The sequence below is a fragment of the Lemur catta genome, chromosome 21, assembly GCF_020740605.2.
Source record: "Lemur catta isolate mLemCat1 chromosome 21, mLemCat1.pri, whole genome shotgun sequence".
In the NCBI taxonomy this organism is placed as follows: domain Eukaryota; kingdom Metazoa; phylum Chordata; class Mammalia; order Primates; family Lemuridae; genus Lemur; species Lemur catta.
Genome location: NC_059148.1, coordinates 26,252,902 through 26,280,216, shown reverse-complemented (window position 1 = coordinate 26,280,216; position 27,315 = coordinate 26,252,902). Strand labels below are relative to the sequence as shown.

At 39.1% G+C, this 27,315-nt stretch overlaps 1 protein-coding gene across 2 annotated transcripts in view; it reads left to right on the top strand.

The window, feature by feature from the left end:
• Positions 1-27,315, top strand: part of ATP2A2 (ATPase sarcoplasmic/endoplasmic reticulum Ca2+ transporting 2) — a 58,223-nt gene that overhangs the window by 18,682 nt on the left and 12,226 nt on the right. For both annotated transcript variants that reach the window (XM_045534853.1, XM_045534852.1), the window contains exons 6-11: positions 13,377-13,457; positions 15,156-15,241; positions 16,862-17,326; positions 21,230-21,318; positions 22,161-22,263; positions 23,089-23,220. In XM_045534853.1, the coding sequence (XP_045390809.1) occupies positions 13,377-13,457; positions 15,156-15,241; positions 16,862-17,326; positions 21,230-21,318; positions 22,161-22,263; positions 23,089-23,220 (956 nt within the window). The remainder of the gene's footprint in view (positions 1-13,376; positions 13,458-15,155; positions 15,242-16,861; positions 17,327-21,229; positions 21,319-22,160; positions 22,264-23,088; positions 23,221-27,315) is intronic.

Here is a 27,315-nt window from a genome sequence, read left to right as displayed (position 1 = left end):
TTGCACATGGATATCCAGTCATCTCACAGCATTTGTTGAAAAGATTTCATTGAATTGTCCTGATACTCCTATCAAAAATCAGTTGATACAAATGTAAGGATTTATATCTAGATTCCCAGTTCTATTCCATTGGTCCCTATGCTTGTGTCAGTACCATACTGTCTTGATAGCTATAGCTTAGCATTAAGTTCCAAAATTGGGAACTTGGAGTCCAACTTTGTTGTTTTTCAAGATCATTTTTGGTCCCTTGCATTTTGATACAAATTTTAAAATTCAGCTTGTCAATTTCTGCAAAAACATGCTGGAATTTTGGGTAAGAATTGTGTTGAGTCTATAAATCAATTTGGGGAATATGGCCATCATAACAATATTAAGTCTTTGGATCCATGAACATAGGATCTGTTTTTTTTTTTCCTTAAATCTTTCATTTCTTTCAGCATTTTGTAGTTTTCTGTGTACAAGTCTTTTACTTTTGTTAACTTTATTCCTAAGTATTTTATTGGTTTTGGGGGGAGCTATTTGTAATTGGAATTTTTTTTTTTCATTTTTCAGGTTCTTTGCTACTATATAGAAATATAGTTGACTTTTGTGTATTGATCTTGTACCTTGCAATCTTGCTGAACTCATTTGTTAGTTTTAGTAATGTTTTAGGAGTTTCTTAAGATTTTCTAGGCTGAGTTCAGTGGCTCACGTCTATAATCCCAGCAATTTAGGAGGCCAAGGCAAAGGGATCACTTGAGTCCAGGAGACCAGCCTGGGCAACATAGTGAGAAACTGTCTCTACGAAAAAATAATAATAAAAATTTTCTATATACAAGATAACACATGTGCAAATAGAAATATTTTTACTTCTTTTCAATCCGGGTATCCTTTATTTCTGCCTGATTTCCCTGGCTAGAATCTCCAGTACAGTGTTAAATGGAAATGGTAAGAACAGATAATCCCTGTCTTGTTCCTGATCTTAAGGGGAAAGCAACCAGCCCTTCACCATGAAGTATGATGTTAGCTGTAGCTTTCATAGATGCCCTTTATCATGTTGAAAGCCTGGTTTATAGTTTTCATTTTTAGGTGGTTAATATGCTCTGTTTGGTGACATTACATGGTGTTTGTGTACTTACATACAAATTAGAAATGATAGTTAACTAGGTTACTAAGACCATTGAATTGGATAGGATGTAATCCTAAGGCATTTACAATGAATTATATGGAATATTTTTGAAAAACATATTGTGGCTATGTGATCTGGGCCAGATAAATAGGTGTTTATTTTATTAATAAGACTTTTAGGGTTATACATGTTGAGGCTTTTAAACTTCTATTTTTGTTAGAATTAGTAATATAATTGACCCTGCAATTTGGCCTTTAGCCCAATAATTAAGTTCTGTGAAAAGTATAGAATTGAACTTCAATTCTAAATTTTTCTTAATCTGAATTTTTTGTCAGTTGAAGTCTTAATTGTCTGCATAGTCTGAAAGGATATATGGCATGAATTGTGCTTTTAGACATGGTAACTTTTATGTTTTTATTTAAATTGTGAAGTTGGGCATGAAGGGGTCTTTCTGATGTTTTGGAAAACTAGAAAATATCATAAACTATTTTGAAGTTGAAAACAAGTACTGACTTAATATTTTGATACTTTTACAGAAAGGAACAGACCTTTTTGTGGTCATTGGAATGTAAGGGTCAGGTCCTGATTTTAGGTGATAAAGTTCTTTTTGTCAGCTTTTGGAAGATATTTGGTAGGATAAGTTCTCCTGAATGTTCTGAAGGCTAAACTGGACTAGGTGGGTTTTTGAGGGAGTGGTGGAAGGAGTTAAGGAAATTAAATTTTAGATGTTGTTGTACCAGCTTATAACCTTTCCAAAGGGAAATGATGTAAGCATACATGGCAAATGCCTGTGTAAACCTTAAAAGTATCTAGAACACAAGAGCTAAATAAAATTGATTTGGCAAGTAAGAATATGGTAATGATGACCCACATGTTCACACTGTGAAGCCACAGTAATTTTACATTATCTTAATGCTGGGAAAATACTTCTCTAGATAGATGGAAATCAGGAGAAGTAAAATTGTGTATAATCTTATGTTAAATGAATGGCAGTGTTTTTAAGCTTTCTCTGTTATCTGCTTTTATTATGAAGGAGAATCAGGCTATGATAACCATAAAAGTTTTAATTTTAGAATCTTAGGGTTTTTAGTATGTGCCCCAGGGGGGGTTACTTATTGACTTCTCAGGGGCACTTGTTTTCAGGATTGTTTAAAACAAACTTCATGTATCTTGGTAACCCAGGGTTGACGGAATAGCACAAGGACATAAATATCCTCAGATGACTTCTGTCTTGTAATATACTCTGAAGCAAATAAGTATTTTAAGATTATGTAAGTGATGGAAATGACACAATCTTAACATAAAATTTCATTTGCTTTAGAGTGTCCATAAAAAATTGATATTTTTATTTCCTAAAATGAAGACTAAATATTCAACAGTAGTGCCAGCAATTTCAAGATTTATTCAAGAATAAAAAGAATAGGCCAGATGTGATGGCTCACACCTGTAATCTCAGCACTTCGGAAGGCCAAGGCAGGAGTACTGCTTGAGGCCAAGAGTTTGAAACCAGCCTGGGCAACGTATTGAGACCCCCATCTCTATGAGAAAAAAAAGCATGGTGGCATATGCCTGTGGTCCCAGCTACTTAGGAGACTGAGGCAGGAGGAGCGCTTGAGCCCAGAAGTTTGAGATTACAGTGAGCTATGATGACACCATTGCACTTTAGCCTGGGCAGAATGAGACCCTGGGCAGGGGGAGGAAAAGTACAGTTCTTAAACTTGATGGCTATTTAAAGGAAGGAAAGATTCAGTTTTGATAGTCAACTTTTGATAGTAATGAGATTTTCCAAGCAGTTGAGTAAAACGATAAGTTGTGAAATAGATGACTCAGTTCGTATAAGAAAACCTATATTGGCTGGTCCAAAGGTAGTGAGTTATCTCACTTGGTTGTTTGCAGTCACAGGTTGAACTCCTTGTTCTACTACTTTCCCCCTCCTCCCTACTGCACTTGACTAGTCAAAAAAAGAAAAAGAAAACCTAGATTATTTTCCTAATTCTGCATGACATTGGACAAAGTAAATTAACCTCTACAGAATCAGGTAATTGGAGTAGAATTTTTTTTCTTTGTAGAGATGGGGCCTCACTATGTTGCCCAGGGTGGTCTTGAACCCCTGGCCTCTAGTGATCCTCCCACTTCAGCCCCACACAGTGCCAGGATTAGAGTCATGAGCCACTGTGGTTGGCCAGAGTAGACTCTTCTTCAGGAATCTTCTCGCTGTAACAAATGTTTGATTCAGATAGTGTGGCTATGAGTCCATATGCGTGTCTTTTGCCTTTTAGAAAGCTGCTCAATGTTCAAAGGCAGTCTGCTCCAACAGCACCAAACGTTTAGTCCTTACCTCCTGAGCTCCCTAATACAAATATTAGATAAGTTAATTCTGTGTTGTAGAGCAGAGGAGTTGGCAAACTGTTATTGGAAATGTCCAGCTAGTAAATAATTTTAGGCTTTGTGGACCACAACAGTCTCTGTAGCAAAATCTTTTTAATAGATAACCCTATTAAAAGTGTAAAAATGGGCCAGGCGTGGTGGCTCATGTCTGTAATCCCAGCACTTTGGGAGACTGTGGCAGGAGGGTCGTTTGAGACCAGCCTGGGCAACAGTGAGACCCTGTCTCTACAAAAAATAAAAATTAGCCAGGTGTGGTGGTTTGTACCTATGGTCCCAGCTACTCAGGGTGATTGCTTGAGCCCATGATTGTACCACTGCATTCCAGCCTGGGCAAAAGAGTGAGACTCCATCTCATTAAAAAAAAAAAAGTGAAAAGTAAAAATGAGGACCTTTTTTTTTTTTTTTGAGACGGAATCTTGCTCTGTCACCTGGGCTAGAGTGCCATGGGATCAGCCTAGCTCACAGCAACCTGAAACTCCTGGGCTCAAGCAATCTTCCTGCCTCAGCCTCCCAAGTAGCTGGGACTACAGACATGCACCACCCATGCCCAGCTCATGTTTTGTATTTTTAGTAGAGATGGGGTTTTGCTCTTGCTCAGGCTGGTCTCGAACTCCTGACCGCAAGCGATCCTCCTGGCCAGACTTTTTTTTTTTTTTTTTAATGGCCTTAATGATTGGCCAGCAATTTGTACACTGCTTAGAGCATTGCTTCTCTAACTTCATGTGCACAGGAATTGCCTGGGGATTTTGTTAAAATGTACATTTTGGTTCTTTAGGTCTAGAATGGGACCTGATTATTCTGCATTTCTAACAAGCTCCAAGGTGGATTATGCTTTGAGTAGCAAGGCTCTAGAGCAGTTTTTAATCATTTCCAGATCACGGTCCCTTTGAGAATTAATGAAATCTATGGACTTTCTCTCCAAAGATGCATATTCAAAATCTTGTATACAATTCCAGGAGTTTCATTTGCCCTCCTTTCCAGAGTTCTACCCCAAGATTCTAGCTATTTGGTTTTAAAAATTGAAGTATGGTTTAAAAGTATAATTACATAAAATACTGTCTGGGTTAAGCAATTTACATAGTGTTGATGTGTAAATAGTTTTTACCTGTTCTTAAAGTGATAGACATAGATTAGAGAAGTAGAAGGAAAGATGTGTGACCAAATAAGGTGTTCACCATGTTTGTTCTTTTTTGTCTTTTCCCCTTATGTGTTATTGTTTCACAGAAAGGAGAAGGATAAGAGAACAACGGCTAATTAGAGATGCAGGTCAGAGACATCTATCTTTAGATAACAGTAGAAATCATTCTTTTAGTTCCTGTGAATCCTGGAAACTGTATCTCTTTTCAAAACAGATTTGTTTGTTTGTTTGTTTGTTTTTGAGATAAGGTCTCACTCTGTCCAGGCTGGGAGTGCAGTGGCTCACTAAAGCTTTGAACTCCTGGCCTCAAGCGATTCTCCTGCCATGGCTTCCCAAAGTTGCTGCAATTAACAGGTGTAAGTCACTGTGCCTGTAAATTCTTAATTTTTAAGCTTATATGTAGGCAGAAGAGCAAAGTAGTCTAAAACAAAAATCAGTGTAGATGTACTAGAAGCAAAGTTTTGAGACCTGGTGCCCTTTAGCACTGTCAGGATAGCTAAGAAACAAAGAACTATTAAGACATGAGGGACTCTGAGAGGTCTTCCCAACCATCAGACTATGATGGACCTGTTGATCTTGAAGCCTGACTTGATTTTTGATTGGGCTGGCATTCCCTGATTTCCTGTAATCAACTCCTCCCCACCTTCCATGACTCAGTGGTAGTCACAATACAAGTAAGTGTCAACCTTTCTATTCTTGCCACTGAGATTAAGATTTTGGAAAAAGTAGAAGAAACCACATGGCCTGGGATCACCTTTCCTAAGTGTTATAAAAAACTACCAAGATTGACAGCTTTGAGTATGAACAACTTTTATGTGGAAGATAATAGGACTTTTGGAAAATAATCAAAGTGCTTGGCATTATCAGTGCTCAGAAAAATACAAGATTGAGAGTATAAGGAAATGGCAGGGATATAAATTTGGTGGGAGTGTACATTTGTAGGGAAGTTTTGCTTCTATGAATCTATTTTCCAGAAGTAAAAGATTTGCAATGTAAGAGGAAAAATTAGAATCACCTTAGATGGCCGTGAAAATGGGGAGTGATTGAGTTCATGTATGGCTTTAAACTACTGTGCCCTTGAACAAGTAGCTTTCAGTGCCTCATTTTCCTCATCTGTAAACAGGGAATGAAGATATTAGGGCAGCCACCTTTAGAGCTGTGAGAGCCCTTACACAGCGGTACCTGGTACAGAAGTAGTAGTCTCCAAATCGTAGTGGTTATTATTACTGTGCAGCCATTAAAAAAGAATAAGATTGATCTGTATATACTGATGTAAAAGGAGGTCTGATTTTGTTTTAATGAAGTTTTAGTAAGTGTTACTCATAAAGCTCCAAAATACAGATACTGTTTCCTGTGTATTTGTTGAATGAGGGGGAAAGGAATTTGGGTTTCACTTTTTAAAATCATGTTTTACTTTGTAATTAAAAACAATCTGTATTGGTGGGTATTGTTATGGTCTGAGATGTGAGAAATGACCACCTAAAGATTGAATTGAGCCAAATTAGGAGTCTTTATTAGCTGGCCAGTGACTGCTCTCTGTACTGCCAAAGGTGGTGGCACGGAGAGCAGCCTTGAGCCTTTGAAGCAGAAAGCTTTTATTGTGGGTGAAAAATTATTGGGGCAGAGCAAGCATGATTACAGGGGCAAAAAGCAGCATTATATTACTCTTATGTCCTGGTGCAACAGAATTTGGGCAGTTTAGGGCTTGGTCATGTAGAACGTGGGTGTTTTATTTCTACACTTGGGGCACTGTCTTTAGCAAGTAGTTTTCCAGAAGCGAGATAGCAGGTTAATGATTTTTTTGGCGCGAAATTTACACTGTGACATTACAGAAATAGCTTTGACAATGTTAAAATTTTAGTCTTTAACATTATATGGCCAAAAGTTATAACAGTCAGTAGTCTTGAAGCTTTTGGCCCTTAGCAGGTATGCCAAATATTGTGCCCTCTAACCTTGCTTAGTGCATGGTTGCCTCTGCAACACCTAATAAGTGGTTATATTGCTGCTGCTTATACCTCTAGTAACTGGAAACTTGCCTGCTTAGGACCAGCGTGCCATTTTTAGTCAGTTTTATTATAAAATATTTGTTGTGAGCTAAAATATACTTTTCTGTTCTGTATGATAGCTTTTTGCTTTGGGGCCACATAGAAATTTGATTCATCACCATTTTAGAGCTGGATGGGAGCTCATGAGACCTTATTTTAGAGATGAGGAAACTAAAACTGAGAGTTTATAACTTGTCCAAGAGCATGTGGCAGTTTGTAGTAGAATTGGGAGTGTCAAGGGTTAATTAACATTGTGGTGTATCCTAAAATTTTTTCATTTCCTAGTTAGTCTTAGATCTTTCAGTTGATTCAAACCCTTTACCATCTTGGTAATTCCTTTTTGGTGCTCAGATTGAATGCAGTTATGTAAATGGAGTCTGGTTGACATTCTAGACGCATTTTGTCTGCTTTTACAGACTAGAGAAACTTCTTTGGCAGCCTTAATTGTAATTACTCTACCAGCTAAAACCCTGGAGTCTTTCTCAAGTATTCTTCTCCCTTGTGCCCCCTCCCATCTCTAATCCTCTACTAGCATTGATGTTTTTTTGGTTTTAGTCCAAATGTAGAATTTAAGCATCTATCATTAAACCTCAGCTCAATCTTCTTGTGTCCTGATTTTGCATTGTTTCTAGCTTTGTGATATCTGATGCTTGTATATTAAAGGATATACGCATGCCAAGTACTTTATTTATTGACACATTTTATTTGGCACCCACTGTGGGCCACGTACAGTGCCAGGGGCTAGGAAATCAGTGGTGACAGAGTGACTTTGCCTTCCTGGAGCTTTTGGTCTAGTGGGGGAGACTCTATCAAGTGTGAGTAAGGCCAGGCGCAGTGGCTCACACCTGTAATCCTAGCACACTCTGAGAGGCTGAGGTGGGAGGATTGCTTGAGCCCAGGAGTTTAAGACCAGCCTGAGCAAAAGTGAGACCCCGCCTCTACAAAAAAAAAAAAAAAGTGTGAGTATAAGGAAAGGACAAGATGTTCTGTGGGCACGTTGTAAGGAATACCAGCCTAATCTGGGAGCTCAAGAAAGGCCTGGCTGTTTGTGGGAAAAGTGAGGGTATGTGAAGGCCCAGAAAGAAAAAACAATGTGTGCAAAGCTCAGAGGGAGATGAGAGTGGTAAGAGGCCAGTACCTAGTGGTGGTTGGGTCAAGGAAGGTTGTTGGTGGGATGCCAAACCTTATTTCAACTCAAGTAGGAAGAAGCTTTTGAAAGATTTTAAACAAGACAGTGATATCACATTTGCATTTTTAAAAGATCATACTCCTCAAAATGTAGTATGGCATTCTATAGTGTCCTTCCTTGCTCACCCTGAGACCTGGAAATAGTTTTAAGTAGGCAGGTAGCACTTCTCAAGTGAAGAATTCATTCATTCTCCTAGAGTACAAAATTTATGACTCAAATTGGAAACAGTGAAAACGTTTGAGTCACAGTTACTTGTTTAAGTGTTTTGCGATAATTAATTCTATCATGGCTTGCTTTTCCTAGGAACCATTTAAACTCAAAAACAATAGTGGTATTTAGGAGGCAATCTCTTTTTTCTTTTTTTTTTTTTTCCTTTTTTCCCAAGGCTATTCCATTCAGAGCAATTTCTGATCTTACATAGTTTTGTCTTAGAAAAGATTCGAATAACTCTCTGGTGGCCTTTGCCACAATAAATTAGATTTTAAAAGTTTATACATACAAGTGAGATTAATAAAAAGGATTTTCTTGAATAATGCTGATTTTAACCACCGGTATTTATATTTGACATACATGGTGCAAATAATGTTTAAGTATCATGGCTCATAAACACTCCTTATAAAGAAAGCTTACATTTCTAAAGTGTGGCAAAGTGATAATTTCTTTTAACTGTCTCTTGCACTCATGGTGAAGTAAACTCTGAGGATTGTGTTCAGAGTGGAAATCTTCATTGTGATAGCAAATTAAAGAGCTATGGACTTAGGGAGCCAAGAGCTGAATTTGAAAAATGTCAGATATTAAACAAATGGAAGGTAGTCTAACAGAGTTTATTCTTTTATAATACCTGCCTCAACCCAAAGACTCAGAGGAAAAAAAAAAATTGGAAGAAAAGATTGCAGAGCATCCCCTTGGCAAGTGTAAGAATTTTCCACTACTACTTGCCCTAAGGGCACTGACATGCCTCATCAGGGAAATATCACTGGATGTGATCATCGGAACAACACTGCCTGCTCCTCTCGCACAAAACCCTCTGTCTCGAATTCACAGAAGCCTGTGGACAAAGGGAAATTGTTATGTCTTCGTTTGAAAAGTATTTGGTGGATCTTTACTGTCCTTGTATCTTAACTCCTTAAGAGAACCTGCTTCCTAATAGTGTCAATCCTAAATTGACTCGGTTACAGACAAAAAGAATGAAGCTGAGTCACACAGCAGGTTAAACAAACTTTTTCATTGCTTATGTTTCCTTAGGTAAGACTCCTTTTACTTCCTGGCCTGAGTTCCTGTGTGTAAAATGAAGGGATAATGGGTTGGTCAAGATAATGTGAAAGGCCTTCTAGCTATAAAACCAGTTTGGATTTATGCTTGCTTAGTATCTTTATGTGAAGAGATCAGTTGCTAATGGAAACGAGTTAAACTCACAGTTTTAAGGTAGCAGCACATTTCCCAAGTGTTGGGGGGCTTAGGGGCCTGTTAGCTCAGAGCTAGGGTACCTGGTACGTGAGAAACAGCACAGTGTAAAGGCTGCTCTAAACAAGCTTTTCACAAGATCTGTGACTCTAGTTGTTTTTTACCCCTTGCATTAACTTTTTTAGTATATTTGGAAAATGTTTTTAAAATGTGGATTCCTAGACCCCACTCCAAATGCATCAAAACGTACTCTGAAAAATTGGGTCCTGAAAACCTATACAAGGCTCTCAGATCAACTCTTCTGGTAATTCCTATGTATTTAATTACCTCCCAATTAGAATGGAAATTGTAAGATGAAAGAAAAGTTAAGAGCTTGAGGCCAGTTTTTAGGGGCTTCCCAAGCCATTTATTCCTCGAGCATTTGACATTTGAGGTGTTCCTCAATATTTGGCCAACAATTAAGTGTTTTTGTACAGCAAAGAGATACCCTTCATATATTTCAGCAGACTTTTAGGGAAAGAGTCTCTGTTGGTTTCTTTATAATGCCACTATAAATACAACTTTTCACGCAGCATACATACAGCATTGGTCCTACCTTACACTAATAGATATAGGTTGAGTATCCCTAATCTGAAATGCTCCAAAATCAGAAACTTTTTGAACACCAACATGACATTTAAAAGAAATGCTCACTGGAGCATTTCAGATTTTGGGTTTTTGGATTACGTGTGCTCAACTGGTAAGAAGATGGAGCAAATATTCTAAAATCCCAAACATTTCTGGCTCCAGGCATTTTGGATGAGGGATGCTCACTCAACCTATAATTCCTGTGTTACCTGGGAAATTTAACCTTAATATTTATTGCCTCAAAAGTACATTTTCTGTTCATTTTAGATCCTCAGAGCTTCCACTGAAACCCAGCAGAATAAATGCCAAGACATTGCCTTTGCATCCTCTTATAGGTTGTGCTCAATTTGAATATGAGATTTGTTGACCTTTTAAAACAGTCGTGTGAAAGTATGAGCTAAGGTTTACGTGTGAAATTGTTTAAATAGAATTACCGTGTATGTTCAGCATTTGCAGTGCAGAGATACGATTGAGGGGCGTCTGTGCCACATTGGGCAGAACTCTTACCTTCTACTCCCATACAGTCATGACATAAATCGCCTCAGACATCAAAGGAACATTTGCAAGTAAATTTTCCATTTAGGATCATAACACTCAGCATTGAATTGTGCTCTTTTCAGAATGTTTAAGGGCATGTGAGATCAGGTTAATTATGATAAGCAGAAATAATAATACAGTATAGGGCATTTAAGCTATTGAAGACCACTAAAGTTTAGAATATGGTTGCTTTGTCTTAATCATCTGTTAGATGTCTTCCCTTCAGTGTATTATGAGCAGAGATATTCAAGTGAAAGGTTCTATTTTGTTCAGTCAGAATATTGCTGTTCATTGCATAAGCATTTCCAGCAGGAATTTCACCTTAACTTAAATGTCCCTGCAGTCAAATGCAGGGATGATCATTGCCTCTTGAGATTACATATTGACAAACTCTTTCTGTGCTGCCTCATGACCACATTGCCTACTTATGCTATAGAGTTGTTTCATGCACTAGAGTTAAAAAAGCAAAACCATATTCTCCCTAAATTTAAAAGCTCTGAAGTGCAGAAAAATCAGAACTAAATTGAAAGTGGAACAAGTTTAACGTTTCCTTCTTGGATGGGATGGCTAGTGGAGACTGGGTCTTGCTGTGTTGCCTAGGCTGGTCTCAAACTCCTGGCCTCAAGTAATCCTCTGCCTTGGCCTCCCAAAGGGCTGAAATCACAGGTGTCAGCTACCTTGCCCAACTGCCATTTCATATGTAACTGGTTACAATTCAATGTGCAGAGGAAAATGAAGATTGGCTTAAAAATACTGTCAGCAGTTACAGGGACAATTTACGTATTCTAATTTTTAGCTACCCCCACCTAAGAGTTCCAAAACCACCTTAATTACCTTTCAGGAAATAATGCAAAGCTGTTTATACTTACTTTAATGTCCAGCTGCTATAATGTGGATGTATACTCATTCAGCAATATTTGAAACCAACAATGGTCTGGGCACTGTTCTCAAGGTACATGTGAAACATTGGCTTTACCTGTTACTAGGTCTATGTTGTGGCATTTTACTTTATACACCTCAAGGAAAGGGGCTGAGATGTGGACCCTTCAGGGGCTAGTAAAGGAATTCATTGGCCCAGGAAAGAAGGCTCAGTTGACTTAAAGATTATCTTCAGGTTATGGAAGAGGTTTATTCATTTATGTGATAATTCAAATTTTAAAAGGTACCAAAGGGTATAAAGTGAAAAGTCTCCCTCCACCCATGCCCCACCTAGCCAGCGTTACCAGTTTGTTAACCTTCCTGGAGGTATTTTATTGTAGCTTTAGTAGCCCCGTATAAGTGATATTTCACATCTTGCTTTTCACCTGACTTAATACACAGTGTATCCTAAGAAATTTTCACTTCAGTATGAAGAGTTGTCTCATCTTTCTGCTGTTAACAAAAAACTATGCTGTGAATACATGTTGTATGAACCTATCTATAGAATAAATTCCTACTAGTGGAATCTGAGGGGTAAAAAGATTATGCCTTGCAGTTTTGATATATTGCTAATTTGCCTGTTAGAGTTTACAACTGTTGTTACTTTTATATGTACGCAGCAGCACGTATGGGAGTAGTAGACACAAAGTCTGGAAGCATAGGTAAACTATTAAATGGGCTGTTAGCATTCCATGATATAGCATAGTTAGTGATGTTACATTAATCTCTGCACATGTACCTGATGAGTTGCCTCCAGTTATGTGTACCTCTGATTTTTTTGTTTTGAGACAGAGTCTCACTCTGTTGCCTCGGCTAGAGTGCAGTAGTGTCATCATGGATCGCTGCGACCTCACATTCCTGGGCTTGAGCGATCCTCCTGCCTTAGCCTCTCGAGTAGCTGGGACTACAGGCACATACCACCATGCCTGCCTGATTTTTCCGTTTTTGATAGAGACAGGGTCTCGCTCTTGCTTAAGCTGGTCTTGAACTCCTGACCTCAAGCCATCCTCCTGCCTCAGCGTCCCAGAGTGCTGGAATTACAGGTGTGAGCCACTGCGCCCAGCCTGAATTTTTTTAACTTTAACTGATTAAAACTGCAACATTTTCAAGCCTTGTGGTCATGCTGTTTAAGAATTCCTGTTTCTCTGATATTTGTACTCTTACTAAATAATTTTTAAAAAAGAATTCCCATATCTATACATCGTTGTCAACTGGGTATATTTTCTCAATTCTTGTCAATTTGATAGTTTCTAAGAGTAGCATTTCCATGTAGTTTTATTTTACATTTGTTGTGTGAGGTTAATTCATTATCTTTTAAAAGATATGTTTCATGTTCATAGTAATTTAGCTATTTTGGTGGAATGAACCATGATATTTGCAACTTAATTCCCCTCACTGTGCCTCGTATGTATGTAGTAACCCTAAGAAAATGTTACACCGAACTCTTTCTTTTTCCCTTTCTTTTTTTTTTTTTTAAGTGACAAGGTTCTCTCTGTCACCCAGGCTAGAGTGCAGTGGCGTCATCATAGCTTACTGCCGCCCTGAACTCCTGTGCGTAAGCAATTCTCCTGCCTCAGCCTCCAAGGTACCTGCAGTTACAGGTGTGCACCACCACACCCAGCTAATTTTTAAAAAATTTTTTGTAGAGACAGGGTCTCGCTGTGTTCCTCAAGCTGGTCCGGAACTCCTGGGCTGAACCAATTCTCCCACTTTAGCCTCCCAGAGTGCTGGGATTGCAGGTGCCATCCCATCGTGCGAGGCTCAAACTCTTTAGAATAATGTGTACTTAGGTTTTCCTAAACATCATTGTCTTCCTCCTATGTAATTCAAATCTTGGTATCCATCCACAGTTTTTCTGACCCTGAGATAGGTGTGTCACCTTGCTTGTTTTAGCAGAATTTGATATATTGGTGCTATATACAAGTTACTTACTTTCTTTAAAAATTGTGTTTGATTTACAGACAAATTCATCTGTAGGTTGCAAAAGTTGCTTATTTTAGTTGCCTTTTTTCTCCCAATTAGTTGGTGACAAAGTTCCTGCTGATATAAGATTAACTTCCATCAAATCTACAACTCTAAGAGTTGACCAGTCGATTCTCACAGGTAAATATTATATATTGGAAGGTCGTTGAATTTGTGAAGCCCCCTCATATCCCATGCTAATAGTTGACTCTTCCCCCACTGACCCTTTACAATATCATACCAGCTTAATCCTAAGATTCTTATTTCTTAGTGCTTTATCAATAAGGTTTTTTGCCAATACGGGCTTTAAAGCCATGATTTAGAAACAAACTTGGCTTTTATCTCATAAGGCCCCTATTTATCTTTTTAACTTTAAGAAAACATTATAATTTTTATTTTAAAATAAAATCATTATGTTTTTATATTCTTAAAAAGGTTACAAATTCCTTCATTAGCAGAGGTAATAATCTTAAGGTTGAAGTGTTGTCTTTCTGTTTTGTGGAAAGTGAATTACTTATTCGGTGTTTTTTTTTCCAGGCAGAAAAATAGATTCCAGTGCTGTAATTTTTTTCATTGGAGGAATGTTAATCTTGCAGCTATTGTACTTTACAATAATAAAATGTACAATTAACAAAAGTTAATTCCCCTAAGAGGTGAATGTTTTGCTACCTGGAGTTTGTGCACACTCAGATTTTAAATTGTTTGAAACATTTTCCCGTTTTTGTGTGATAAAGGCACAGTCTAGGGTGGAGGGTTCATAGTAACTGGAAGTAAGGTTGTCAGAAGATTAACAACAAATACAATGCGAACCTAGATTAAATAGTGAGTAAATGTAAAACCTAAAGGCTTTATCTGATTATCAGTTTTGAAAAGCAGCTAATGTCTTGGAGATAGTGATCTGAGTAACCTGGGCTCTATACTTTTTAATTGTTTCTTTTTGAATAGCTTTATCTGTTAAAACTCCCATTAGCAACAACAAGCTGAAAACCAATGAAGCCATAAAATGTTGGGGAAGTGATCGGGTTGTATATATGAAATTCTTAATGGTGTGCCTACAAAAATAAGTTCTATTTTAAAATTTTATGAGCTTCTTGAATGTCCACATCTTTTTAAAATTAATCATACTGTGGTTTTAGGCTAAATTGAGGAACCAAGTTTTTGGGTCAAATACTGAGAGTGAAGTTTGCTACCTAAATTAACAGTTGCAGACATATTTCACTTTGCAGATTGACCCTGATAATATATCTCTTCGGTGACATTAAAGTTGAAACTAAATTCAACAAGACGTTTTAAAAGTTCTGAAAAGTAGTTCTTTATGCCATGTGATCCTTTTAGTACAATTACTAATTTTTTAAAATTTTGCTTCATTGAAGCAGAGTGGTCTGATTAATGCATGCAGACATTTCTGACACAGTGCTTTCGTTTCTAGTCTTTGGCATTATTGAACAAAACAGGTTTCCTGGTGGATCATCCTCATAAGTGCACTACAGATATATGTAAATATATATTCATAGTATCAGAGTGTAAAATGATAGCAGAAAATAAATTAATTTGAATAGTTACTCCAGAAAATATAATTGACTAGGATTTCACTTGAAAATTTTAGTTTATGTTGAAATGGATTGATTTTTAATCCTAACATTCTTTGTACTTAATGTCCATTACTAAATTTTCCTAGTTTACCTCTTTTGAGGAAACTAGGTAATTGGGCCTTTTGTCCATTTTCCTATACTGAAAATACCCTGAGAGTGGTAAGAGGTTGGCACAGATGAAGAATTCTAGGTTCTAGGTGAGAATCACACAGATCTAACCATTTCTTTTGTCTCACAACCTGCTTAGGTGAATCTGTCTCTGTCATCAAGCACACTGACCCTGTCCCTGACCCACGGGCTGTCAACCAAGATAAGAAGAACATGCTCTTTTCTGTAAGTACTTTATCAAACTTGTTTTATTATCTTTTTTCAAGAGACACGTTTGCACTGTGCCAGCCTGGCCTCAAACTCCTGGGCTCAAGTGATATTCCTTCCTTAGCCTCCCAAGTAGCTGGGATTATATGCACGGGCCCCCGTGCCTAGCTCAAATGTATTTTTATTTGGATGCATTCCCACAGTTTTAACGTTCCCCAGATTGTATGTTTTTCACTGCCTACCTTCAGTGGGCAGACTTTAGAAAGTATTGGCTATTATTGCAAAGAATAATTCATACTCTTCATGGTCAGTCTGTCAAAAAACATAAATACCATGTAATGGTGTAATACATGACTTAGATATCTTTGTTGTTTTTTTTTTTTTTTTCTTCCTGAGACAGAGTCTCATTCTGTTGCCCAGGCTAGAGTGCTGTGGCGTGAGCCTAGTTCACAGCAACCTCAAACTCCTGGGCTCAAGCAATCCTTCTGCCTCAGCCTCCCGAGTAGCTGGGACTACAGGCATGCGCCACCATGCCCGGCTAATTTTTTCTATATATTTTTAGTTGTCCAGATAATTTCTTTCTATTTTTTTTTAGTAGAGACGGGGTCTTGCTCTTTGCTCAGACTATTCTCAAACTCCTGACCTTGAGCGATCCACCCACCTCGGCCTCCCAGAGTGCTAGGATTACAGGCGTGAGTCACCGCGCCCAGCCAATGTCTTTGTTTTTGAGGGTTAAAAAAAAATAAGGTCAAATATCTTTAAACTATATAAACATAGTTGAAAAGTAGATTTGTTTAGAAAAGCCTTAGCCTATAAAGGATGATGTGGATATGTAGTTCACAATAAAAAGGTATGTGTTTAGAGAGAGCAAGCAAATGTGGCAAAACATTAATAATAGTGAGTCTAGGTGAAAAGTATATGGATGTTTATTGTACTGTTTCACTTTTTCTGTTGATTTGAAAAATTTTTTGAAGAATGGAGTAAATGCATGGATTTTGGTTGTTTGGAATCTAGGATGATTTTCAAGTTGTGGGCTTTTGTGGGTTGGTATGAGAGCCTAACTACCTGTAGTAAGTAAATAGAGGTACAGTAAAAATAATGAAGCCATATCCTTCCAACATAAGGAATTAAAGTGGGGTGGGAAGAGAGCACTCAAACTTGATTTCATTGATTTTGAGTGCTTGTGCTTGAGTAGAGGTGCTCAAAATAGCCCATGGGGCTGGTCACCCTTCTTATAGCTGACAAAAATAGGGAGGGCTGAGCTTTTGGAGCCAGAGGTAGAGAGTGCTTAGGGTTGAGGCTGTATGGAGTTTGAAAGATTGCAAATGCAGCTGGTGTGTGAGCCAGGCTCAGTGTTATGAATAGAGACCCAGGTGAGTCAGTATAAAGCTGCTCTGGGTTAAGTAGGTACTCCATGGAATCAGAACTGGGGAGAGATGTACCACACTGCCTGTATGAGGTATTGGTGGTTGTCACCATTGTATGGCTGGTTGCCTGAACAGTAAGTAGCTACTGGAAAGGTCTAGTAGGATGTATGTGGTGAGAGAATCTGGGTGCCCTGGTCAAAACCCAGTATATCAGTATTTAAGTATGGATATGCTGTTAATCTTGTGACCAGTTGTCTACTTTCTGTCCTAGGGTACAAACATTGCTGCTGGGAAAGCTATGGGAGTGGTAGTGGCAACTGGAGTTAACACTGAAATTGGCAAGATCCGGGATGAAATGGTGGCCACGGAACAGGAGAGAACACCGCTTCAGCAGAAACTAGATGAGTTTGGGGAACAGCTTTCCAAAGTCATATCCCTTATTTGCATTGCTGTCTGGATCATAAACATTGGGCACTTCAATGACCCAGTTCACGGAGGCTCCTGGATCAGAGGTGCTATTTACTACTTTAAAATTGCGGTGGCCTTGGCTGTAGCAGCCATTCCTGAAGGTCTGCCTGCTGTTATCACCACCTGCCTGGCTCTTGGAACTCGCAGAATGGCAAAGAAGAATGCCATCGTTCGAAGCCTCCCTTCTGTGGAAACCCTCGGTTGTACTTCTGTTATCTGCTCAGACAAGACTGGTACACTTACAACAAACCAGATGTCAGTCTGCAGGGTAAGAGGGAGAATCTTTCCTGTGGTTGTTCTTTGTTTATCCAACCGATATACCTTCATGCCTTGAAACCTTTGATTTGTAAATATGATACCCTTTTGTGGGTTGTGTGGATAGCCTGAGCTCAATTTCTAGGATTTCAGATAAATTAATCATTTAAGTTCTAAAAACTATTTCATGAAATGTAGGATATCTACACAGCTGATCTACTTGTGTTAGGGAGCAAGCTGGAGGCATTCTGTACATGTGTCATGGACTGTGCTTCCTTTTCTACTTTCCTGATCCTCTGTCTCAAGGTGTATGTATGTTAACACACAATTTCTAGAGGAAGCTGCTAACCTCCCTTCCCGACATCCTAATTGGTGTTTCTATAACATGTTGAATGAAGCATGCTTTCTTCCTGAAAAGTAAATACAGTTGTCCCTCAGTATCAGTGAGGAGTTGGTTCCAGGACCTCCCTCAGACACCCAAGTCTGCAAATGCTCAAGTCCCTAATATAAAAAGCAATGTGACCTGTGTGTATCCTCCCATATACTTTAAATCATCTCTAGATTACTTATAATATCTCATATGGTATAAATGCTATGTAAATAGTTATATTACTATATTGTTTAGGGAATAATAATAACAAGGAAAAGGTCTGTACAGACACAGTTTTTTCCACCCAAGATTTGGTTGACTCCACAGATACAGAAGGCCAACTGTAGTTGTTTTTAATATGCTTCATTCTGTGTGTTCATCCTTCCTGTTATTGTTTGATCACCATTTAGTAAAAAAAAACTTTTAAACCTAACTTTAGAATAATAAGAACTGAAGAAATAATAATGATCCAACTGAATTAAGTTTTTTTTGTGTAAATCAGTTTCCCTAGGTTGTACTTAAACAACTTGGTACAAGTATCAAAGTATAGTTTTCCATAAGGCACACATGACTCATGCAAATATAGAATGGATAGATTGTATTCAGCTCATTTATCAAGGGAATCTATAAAACTGGTTATAAGAACATTTGAGGAAGTGTTGAATATTAGGATTGGATTGCTGAATTAGTTTACAAAACTGGTTAATGTCCTATTTGGGAAATAAAATTAGTTATTTTGCAGGACACAAATCAACTTGACATAAAATGAGCCCTTATTAATACATAGCACAATGTTATGTTTTTCTAGAGTGGGCCTGTCAACTGATACTTCTGTATGACACTGAAAGGATACAGTCAGCCCTCCTGGCCTTATTGCCAGGTTTTAGATAATTTTTTTTAGCATTGGAAATTGTTTTTGTTTTAATCAGTTAAACCCTATGAATCTTTCTTTATCTTGCCAATTTTAAGTTCATGATGATTTATGGATACAGACTCCATTCTCTCCAAACTACTAGTGAAGTCCAAACCCAGATTTAGATTTGATGGACAGCTGTTTAAGACAAATTGGGGTGTTCCACATCTCAAGCGGTAAGCTTCTAGGTTTCTCTCAGGTTTCTCCAGGAGATGAAGTATTTGACTTGACTTACCTAAGTTCTCACTCCTTGAAACCAAAAGGTTGGATGAATTGGCTAAAAGCTAGTTTTGTCATACTGGTTGTTTAGGGAAGAGAGAGGGAATTTCACATTTATTTAGTTTCCTGCCAGTAAATTATTTAAACTTAGCCTGAAAGCTTTAATTCTTCAGAATAGTCGTTATGTCCATCAAAGTAAGCAGTGGCAATATGTGAAATTGTATTTTTTTAAATTTTCATTTCCTAGTTCATTATAAAAATTTTTTTTTTGTTCTTGTATTCTTTTATTCTCCTTTGAATGGCTTGATTTAAAGTATTTTCTCATAGTGAAGAAAAGGCCTGCCTATAGGCATTCCAAGTGTTTCACCTCACAATAGAAAGCTGATGCTAATTGGTATTCCACAGGAGGCTTCCTGCAGTGGTATTGCGTAACTACCCTTGACAGGAAAGTTTTCATCCCGCAGATACTAAGTGGTTGACTTGCTCACAATCTAAAATGCCCAAGCACATTTAGATTTAGCTAATGTGGATTAGAATTCTCAATGTCTTTTAGAATATTTTAGACTTTGGTATAGACCCAAAGAATTTTACATTTATAAATATAGTATCAATAAATAGCATGGTATGTAATAATGATACCAGCTTGCTTTGATATTGCTTAGTGCAGTTAATTTGTTTCCCACGTGACTTTAAATCATATGGCAGTCCTGCTCAAGAAGTTAAAAAACTGAGACTCTGAGAAGTGACATGTTTGAGGGTCACACAGCTTTTCATAAAAAGTAAGGTAGGAAAGATTGGTAGTTAAACCTGGTCCTCTCTCTTTCATTTTTTGACAAACTTGATTTTTTAGGTATTGTATCTGTTGGGAAGAAATTGTAGGAGTTGAGGTCTTACTGTTGGTCACAAATCTTGTCCTCATTTGACAAACAGTATTTGAACTAGAATCTTTTGTCAGGAGTCGTCACTGTTTTTAGTTTATTTTTTTAAAAACTGTTTTATAATGTCTCACTCATAGCTTTTTAGTTCTGTTCCGAGGTTGATTTAGTTCTGAGTATGCTTTTGAATTTAAAAGTATTTGCTATATAACAAGCAAATATTGTGAGACAAAAAGAGGTTATTTTAAAATAAAGATTTTCTTACTGAATGTGAGCCGAATTGCTGAGATGGTGTTTTTAAAGTATAACATGGCCTTTTTGACTTGTTTTAGATTTTAAAAATTGCTCATATTTCAGAGAGATTTTGGCATTCAAAAGTATAATTGAGATCACTTTTCATTTTTTTGAGTGTTTTTCTTTTTTTTTTTTTTTTTTAATGAGAAGTTGTACACGTTTCCATCTGTAATCGTAACTGTAAGTCTAAATCTTACTCTTCCAAACTGGACTTCTGAATTATAATTTGTGAAAGCAAACCAAAGGGGGAAAAAACCATCTTTAAGAAAGTAGCTCATGTCATTTTATTCTTCTATAAAATTAGAAGTTCTTTCCTAAGCATGCTTCTATCTGTATTGTCTAGGGAACATCAGTTCATTCAGCTCTGCAAGCTCCTTACTGTATACGTGTAGTTATACAGCTTCATAGAGAATGAGCTATTGCCACAAAAATAAGTGGGAAGGATCAGAGAAGCAGTTTGTCTCATTTTACTCAGGGAATGTTTATGCGACTCTAAAATGTGAGTTTATTCTTCCCAAGCTTTTATGCTTAGCTCTAAGGACTTCCTAACATCCCTTCCTCAGCCATCCATTGAAATTCGTAATTCTGATCATTCTATAGAGTAACCTGTCTTTGGAATTGATCTTTTGCTGACCCAGCATCCTTAATACTTGGGTTTCGAGCAGGTTGTCGTCTGTGTCTTTGGTACCACTGCTCATTATTGATTCAGCAGTATGACAGCTAGTCAAAATAAAGGATAATACTTTGGATCCTGAACCTCAATGAGTTTTATTAAAGTAGTTTTCTTGAGTTCTTCTGCTCAACTACCCCTCGGTGGGAAAGTTCAGGCTGAACATTATGAGGCACTGCCTCTAAAGAGGATGATCAGTACATTTACGGCAGGGGTTTTGCGCTCAGTAGTTCAGAGGCCCTTGGGTAGACTATGGACTGACAAAAGCTGTGGAGTCTTACTGTAATAGATAAGAATCAAGGCCCTGAAGTTGCCACAAGGACTAACAGCAGGAGGACTTGCCTAATTCATGCCTCAAGAGCACTAGGGAGTCAGTGCAAGTGGTATCTGAAACCTGTAGAGCAGAAAGCAATTAAGTCCTAATTGCCAGAAAAGCTTCAGATCAAAAAATGCAAATTGTTTTTATTTAAAGATGGTGAGAAAGTGTTTTCATTAAAATATATTTTAAATACCAAAAAGTTGTTTTCTAAATACTATTATTTTGCCTAAATACTCTTATGCATTTTCCCCTATAGATGTTCATTCTGGACAGAGTTGAAGGTGATACTTGTTCCCTTAATGAGTTTACCATAACTGGATCAACATATGCACCTATTGGAGAAGTGTGAGTAACCCTCCTTATTTAAGGTCCATTGTGGCAGTTTAGTATTTATATAGATTTGCAGTTTCTTTAAAGTTTAGATAGTTTTCTGAATGTGGCTCAAGTCAATACTTACTATAGTAGTCCAGTTTTTTTTCTTTTAAACAAAAACTTTGAAAGAGAAAGGTTATAAGCCAATCATCTATTAGTTCCCTGTTAGAGCCCAGGTTTTCAGTGCTTTCTGTTCTTTACTGATACCAGTGGTGAAGGAATTTCAGTGAGTAAGAATTTCTGGTCTTTTACTGATTAATTCCTAAGAGAAGTGCATTTTCTGTTTTATTTTTGTCTGATACTAGCTCCAGCAGCAGATTTTGAGTAGCCATCACACAAATTCTTTTTTTCTTTCTTTCTTTTTTTTTTTTTTTTGAGACAATGTCTTGCTCTGTTGCCCTGGCTAGAGTGCCGTGGCGTCAGCCTAACTCACAGCAACCTCAAACTCCTGGGCTCAAGCAGTCCTCCTGCCTCAGCCTCCCTAGTAGCTGAGACTACAGGCATGTGCCACCATGCCCAGCTAATTTTTTCTATATATATATTTTTAGCTGTCCATATAATTTCTTTCTATTTTAGTAGAGACAGGGTCTTACTCTTGCGCAGGCTGGTCTCGAACTACTAAGCTCAAGCAATCCGCCCGCCTCGGCCTCCCAGAGTGCTAGGATTACAGGCGTGAGCCACCATGCCTGGCCTACACAAATTCTTCCGAACACTTTCCAGTCTGTTGTCCCCCGAATTCCATTTTCATTATTAAATAGGAAAAAAACCAAAGAGATGACTACACTTTGCTCTAAGAATGTTTTCTATTTTGACAGGCATAAAGATGATAAGCCAGTAAACTGTCACCAGTATGATGGTCTTGTAGAATTAGCAACAATTTGTGCTCTTTGTAATGACTCTGCCTTGGATTACAATGAGGTAAGGCTCTTCATAAATGAGAAGAAATGGCTGTTCCTAGTCCAGGGGTGGAGTAGTAGGTGGAATGAAAATCCAGCCTTCTTCCTCCCTTACAAAAGTTAAGGGTTCCTGATTTTTATTTCCCCTTTCTCTTCAAGAGCCTGTATCAGGTCAGCATGACCTAGCCAAAGAAAGCTGAGAGCCTTTCATACGTCGTCTGTGACTGAGCGTTGTAGTTACGTGACTAAGAGTTGTAGTGTATGTGATGTTCTTGCTTGTTACAGCACGACTGGCTACTCTAAATGAACAAAACCCAGGATAGAAAATGTTTACCTGAAAGTGTAGGGGATTAATCTTGCTTAAGATGGAATAGCATTATGTCCTTGAGGGCAAGTTATGGCTTAGAGGGTCATTTTGATGGTGATGACGATAAAATGATAACATAAAACTTAACCAACAAAAAACCTTTTTTTCCTCTTCTTTATAATTAGTGAGGTAAATTACTTGGTTTCTACCACAAAGGCAAGTCCCATACCCTGTCAGAGATAGAATGTTAACTCTTCGGAATGATAAGCAGTGATGTGGAATTACAGATACTATTTGAAAGCTCTCTTTGAATTAATAAGTACTGTGATCAGTGGATTCTTAAGGGAATTGAAGAGCCTAATTATTAGAATAAGACAACATGCCCACTTGTACTTCTAGGGTCATCTCCAGAATAGGATATAAATTGGCCCATAGAATAATGATGTAATTGAGGACAGGTTGTTCTTCTTTGAGAAAAAAATAGAAATTTACCTGTTTACTTTTCCCTTATTCTGCTTTCTATGCTTTTACCCAATACAGGCAAAGGGTGTGTATGAAAAAGTTGGAGAAGCTACGGAGACCGCTCTAACTTGCCTGGTAGAGAAGATGAATGTATTTGATACCGAATTGAAGGGTCTTTCTAAAATAGAACGTGCAAACGCCTGCAACTCGGTCAGTGTTTGAGTTTGGTATATGGTTTGTGCTGTCCATTAGTCATGTATACTTAGTCCATGCACTCACTCACCTGTCCTCTTAGAAAAGTAATTATGCCTTATCTCCTCAGACTTGCAATATCTCCTTCCCCATAATCACTCTCACATAAAATGATATTGCTATCTGTTTGACCAAGAAAATAAAAGCACTCAATGGATAATTTCCACGGCCACCATCTATACCCACAAGGCTGCCTTCTCCCCTGGTGCTATGAATGGACTGTCCTTGCTCCTAGCACAAGCCATGTCTATCCTGTGCTGTTTCTATCTTAAAACTTTCTTTTGACCTTATTTCCCCTTTCAACCTCCACACTTCTTTTCCTGAATCTTCTCCAGTCAAGCTCTTGCCTCTACCAGTCTATCAGAACCTCTTGTCCAAGTCATCTGTGACCTTGTGCTAAATCCAATAGTCAGATCATTAAAGTACACGAAGCAAAAATTTGCAGAAATAAATAGACAAGTTGCAGAGTTTAATACACCTATCTCAGTAATCAGTCTAATAAGATGAAAAAATCAGTAATATAAAAGATTTGAACGACACAGTCAGTATATACTCAACATTTGTATTTCTGTTATGCTATTTGCTATGCTTTTCAAATGCATTCACCAGTGTAGACTATTTTGCTGGTCCATGAAGCAAGATGCAACAAATGGCAGAGGATTGAAATCATACAGACTGTGTTGTTGACTGCAGTGGAACTAAACTATTAATAACTAAAAGAAAACTAGAAAATTCCCAAAATATTTGAAATGTAATATTTTAAATAATCCATGGATCAAAAAAGAAAAACCGTGGTGGAAATTAGAAAATATTTTGAACTAAATATTGAAAATACCATATTATGCAGAGGCATCATTAAAGGGAAATTAACAGCTTTAAGTGCACTTATTAGAAAAGGTTAAAAATACAAGCTCCCATCTGAAGAAAGTAATAGGATCAGATACCATTTATGAGCAAGTTTATAACAATAAATTTGACAACTTAGGAAGAATAGACAAATCCCTTCAGTAACCAACTTTTAATGAATCTGTTAACTTAAACTCCTCCCACACAAAAATTCTCCAGGCCCAATTCTGCCAAACATTTAAGGAATAAAACCCATTTATGCAGACTTAGATAATAAGAGGAAGAGGAAAATTGAAGCATTTGTCAACTCATTTGATGAGGCCAGCATAACCCTAATACCAAAAGTCAGTCGATGTGGTGGCAGAGGTGGAGGGCACAGGCATTGTCTGGGAGTCTGCTGAACCAAATGAGTGGACTCTGAGCCCCTTTCCTCTTGCCTCGCAGAGGCTTTGAGGCAGGGCTCACTCAGCCAGCATCACTGGGGCGAGGCCAGTGGCAAGGGTAGGAGCCTCCAGAGTTCGGCCTGAGCCTCAGCAATCTGGATGAGGTTGCTATCAAGGAACAGTGGCTCACCCCTCCCCTGCAAGACCACCATACTTGATCTGTCCTGCAACGCTATCCTTAGATTTCTGTGGCCTCACAAGCCAGGTGAGGCTAGACCCGAGTAAAAATAGTGTGCAACAGCTGCTGGCAGACACTAGCCATCTGTTCGGCCTCCAGCACCTGGATTTCTTCAGCAACAGACTGGTCACCCTGCCTGTCCCTTTGCTCAGTTTAAGAACCTGAAGCTGCTGGATCTGAATGATAACTCCAAGTGGTGGGTTATTGCTTGGATGATAAGTGGCCAGACAAGATAGCACGCATGAGGGCTTCGTGGGTCAACCAGGAGCGTAAGTGGAAAGGGGAGTGGGAGAGAAGCAGCATGAGGCTAAGAAGCAAGCTGTGGAAGCTCAGGAATGGGAACTGCAGAAACCAGAGAAGATGTGTTGGAGGAAGGAGTGTGGTGCCCTCAAAGCAGCCGAGGAGCAGGAGAAACTTAAGGATATAAGTCAGGCCACAGGCCGGGCATGGTGTCTCACGCCTATAATCTTAGCACTCTAGGAGGCCGAGGCGGGAGGATCGCTCGAGGTCAGGAGTTCGAGACCAGCCTGAGCAAGAGCAAGACCCCGTCTCTACTAAAAAATAGAAAGAAATTAACCGGACAACTAAAAACATGTAGAAAAAATTAGCTGGGCATGGTGGCACATGCCTGTAGTCCCAGCTACTCAGGAGGCTGAGGCAGGAGGATCACTCGAGTCCAAGAGTTTGAGGTTGCTGTGAGCTAGGCTGGCACCATGGCATTCTAGCCCTGAGTAACAGAGTGAGACTCTGTCTCCAAAAAAAAAAAAGTCCGGCCACAGAGTCTCATCTGGCTCCTACCAGAAGCCATCACCAGAGAAACACACCCAGCCCAAGCAGCTGCTGCTTTTCTGTGTGGCAGACAGGCTGGTTGATTGTTGGGCCACAGAGCTGTTGCTGCCCCAGAACCCCTACACTACACCAATGTGAATACCCGCTATCTGCAGTCCAGGGTCTGCACAACCATGAGACCCTGTAGTGGGTTCTCCAGACCAGTTGCCAATAGAGAGCTTGTCCTCAACGCCGACTGCTTCTGAGCCTTGGAGCTCACATTCCTATGGAATTGGGCTCTGCTGGACAGAGCCCACCTGCCTGTTGTCACTGGGTGGCTGCTGATAGGTACTTGAGGCCTCCTTGTAGAATTTCTTAGTAACTTAGTGTTCCCTGGTGGAATAAAGAGAAATGGGAGAGTGGAAAGACAGTTACTGCATGCCTAAAGGAACAGGTTTGAGGGAGGGGAGAGAGAAAAACTGAGCCTTTTCTAGTTCTATAAAGCTATGTAAAGGCAAGACTCACTTCTACTGAATGGTCACGTGTCGCTGCACCTCCCTGGATAACCAGGACAGATCAGGAGGCAGCACCACTGAACAAGTACACCCTAAGCTGGGGGAGGGAGCACCCTCATTTTCTTAAGGACCTCAGAGATTCAAGCACTTGACTGACCACACAACATGTCAGGCTGTGAAAAGAAATTTAAGATCATCCCGTCTGATTTGCAGGAAGGGACACGGACACCAAGGCCTTCCTTGACTTATGTGTGGTAGACTACACTCCCACTCCACACCCTTTCTTTCCTTGAGACAGTCTTACTCTGTCACCCTGGGTAGAGTGCAGTGGCATCATGATAGCTCACTGCAGCCTCAGACTCCTTGGCTCAAGTGATCCTCCTGCTGTAGCCTCCTGAGTAGCTGGGACTGCAGTCGTTGTACCATAATGCCCAGCTAATTTTTCTACTTTTAGTAGAGACGGGGTCTCGCTCTTGATCAGGCTGGTCTCGAACTCCTTAGCTGAAACAATCCTCCTGTCTCGGCTTCCCAGAATGTTAGAATTACAGGTGTGAGCCACTGTGCCCAGCTGCACCCTTTTCTTTACACCATTTTGCCTTTATAATGTCCTGAGAAAACAAAATTCACACCAGAATTGGCGATGTCTCAGCTGAAGTATAGATTCTGTGATTCACAAATAGCAGTCTCAAAGCCATGAAGGCCTTGGGAAGCTCCTGTGCTTTCCATGGAATAGGCCCTTGCCTCAGTTTCAGTCTATTCACTCCCCAATTGCCAGCAAGCAAGGAGGGTGAATCCTTGCAAAGCCACATTGTCTGTGCCATCTCTGTTAGTGGGTGTAACTTAGTATCTCAAAGGCAACCTGAAATCTCAGCTTCGCAGTCTGAGGGTTAGATTCGCTGGATTCTAGACCTATAGCTGTACCTACCTGCTCAGTGAAGGGAAACAGGTAGCATCAGGGTCTCAAAAGTGATACATTAACTGGTGACCAGCACAGAGAAATCTATCTTCTCATCTGCGAGATGAGGCATCTCTTTGCTCTGTGGCTCCTTTGCCTCATTTCGTGTCAGCTTGGCAAGGGGATCAGAAATGCCATGGTGCTCGTTCACTGAGAGTCCCAAACTCATGGCCCTCTCTCCCCACCTCAGAGCAAGAACCTCTCCTCATTGAGAGGCAGAGCAGGGCCCAGCATTTTAGCCCTGTGGCCCATGTGGGTAGGACAATCACTTGGCCAGCCTGGGACTGGAAGAAAGGCCCTGTTCTCTCCCCGAAGGACATCTCACCTGTGTAGGTCCACATGTTACTC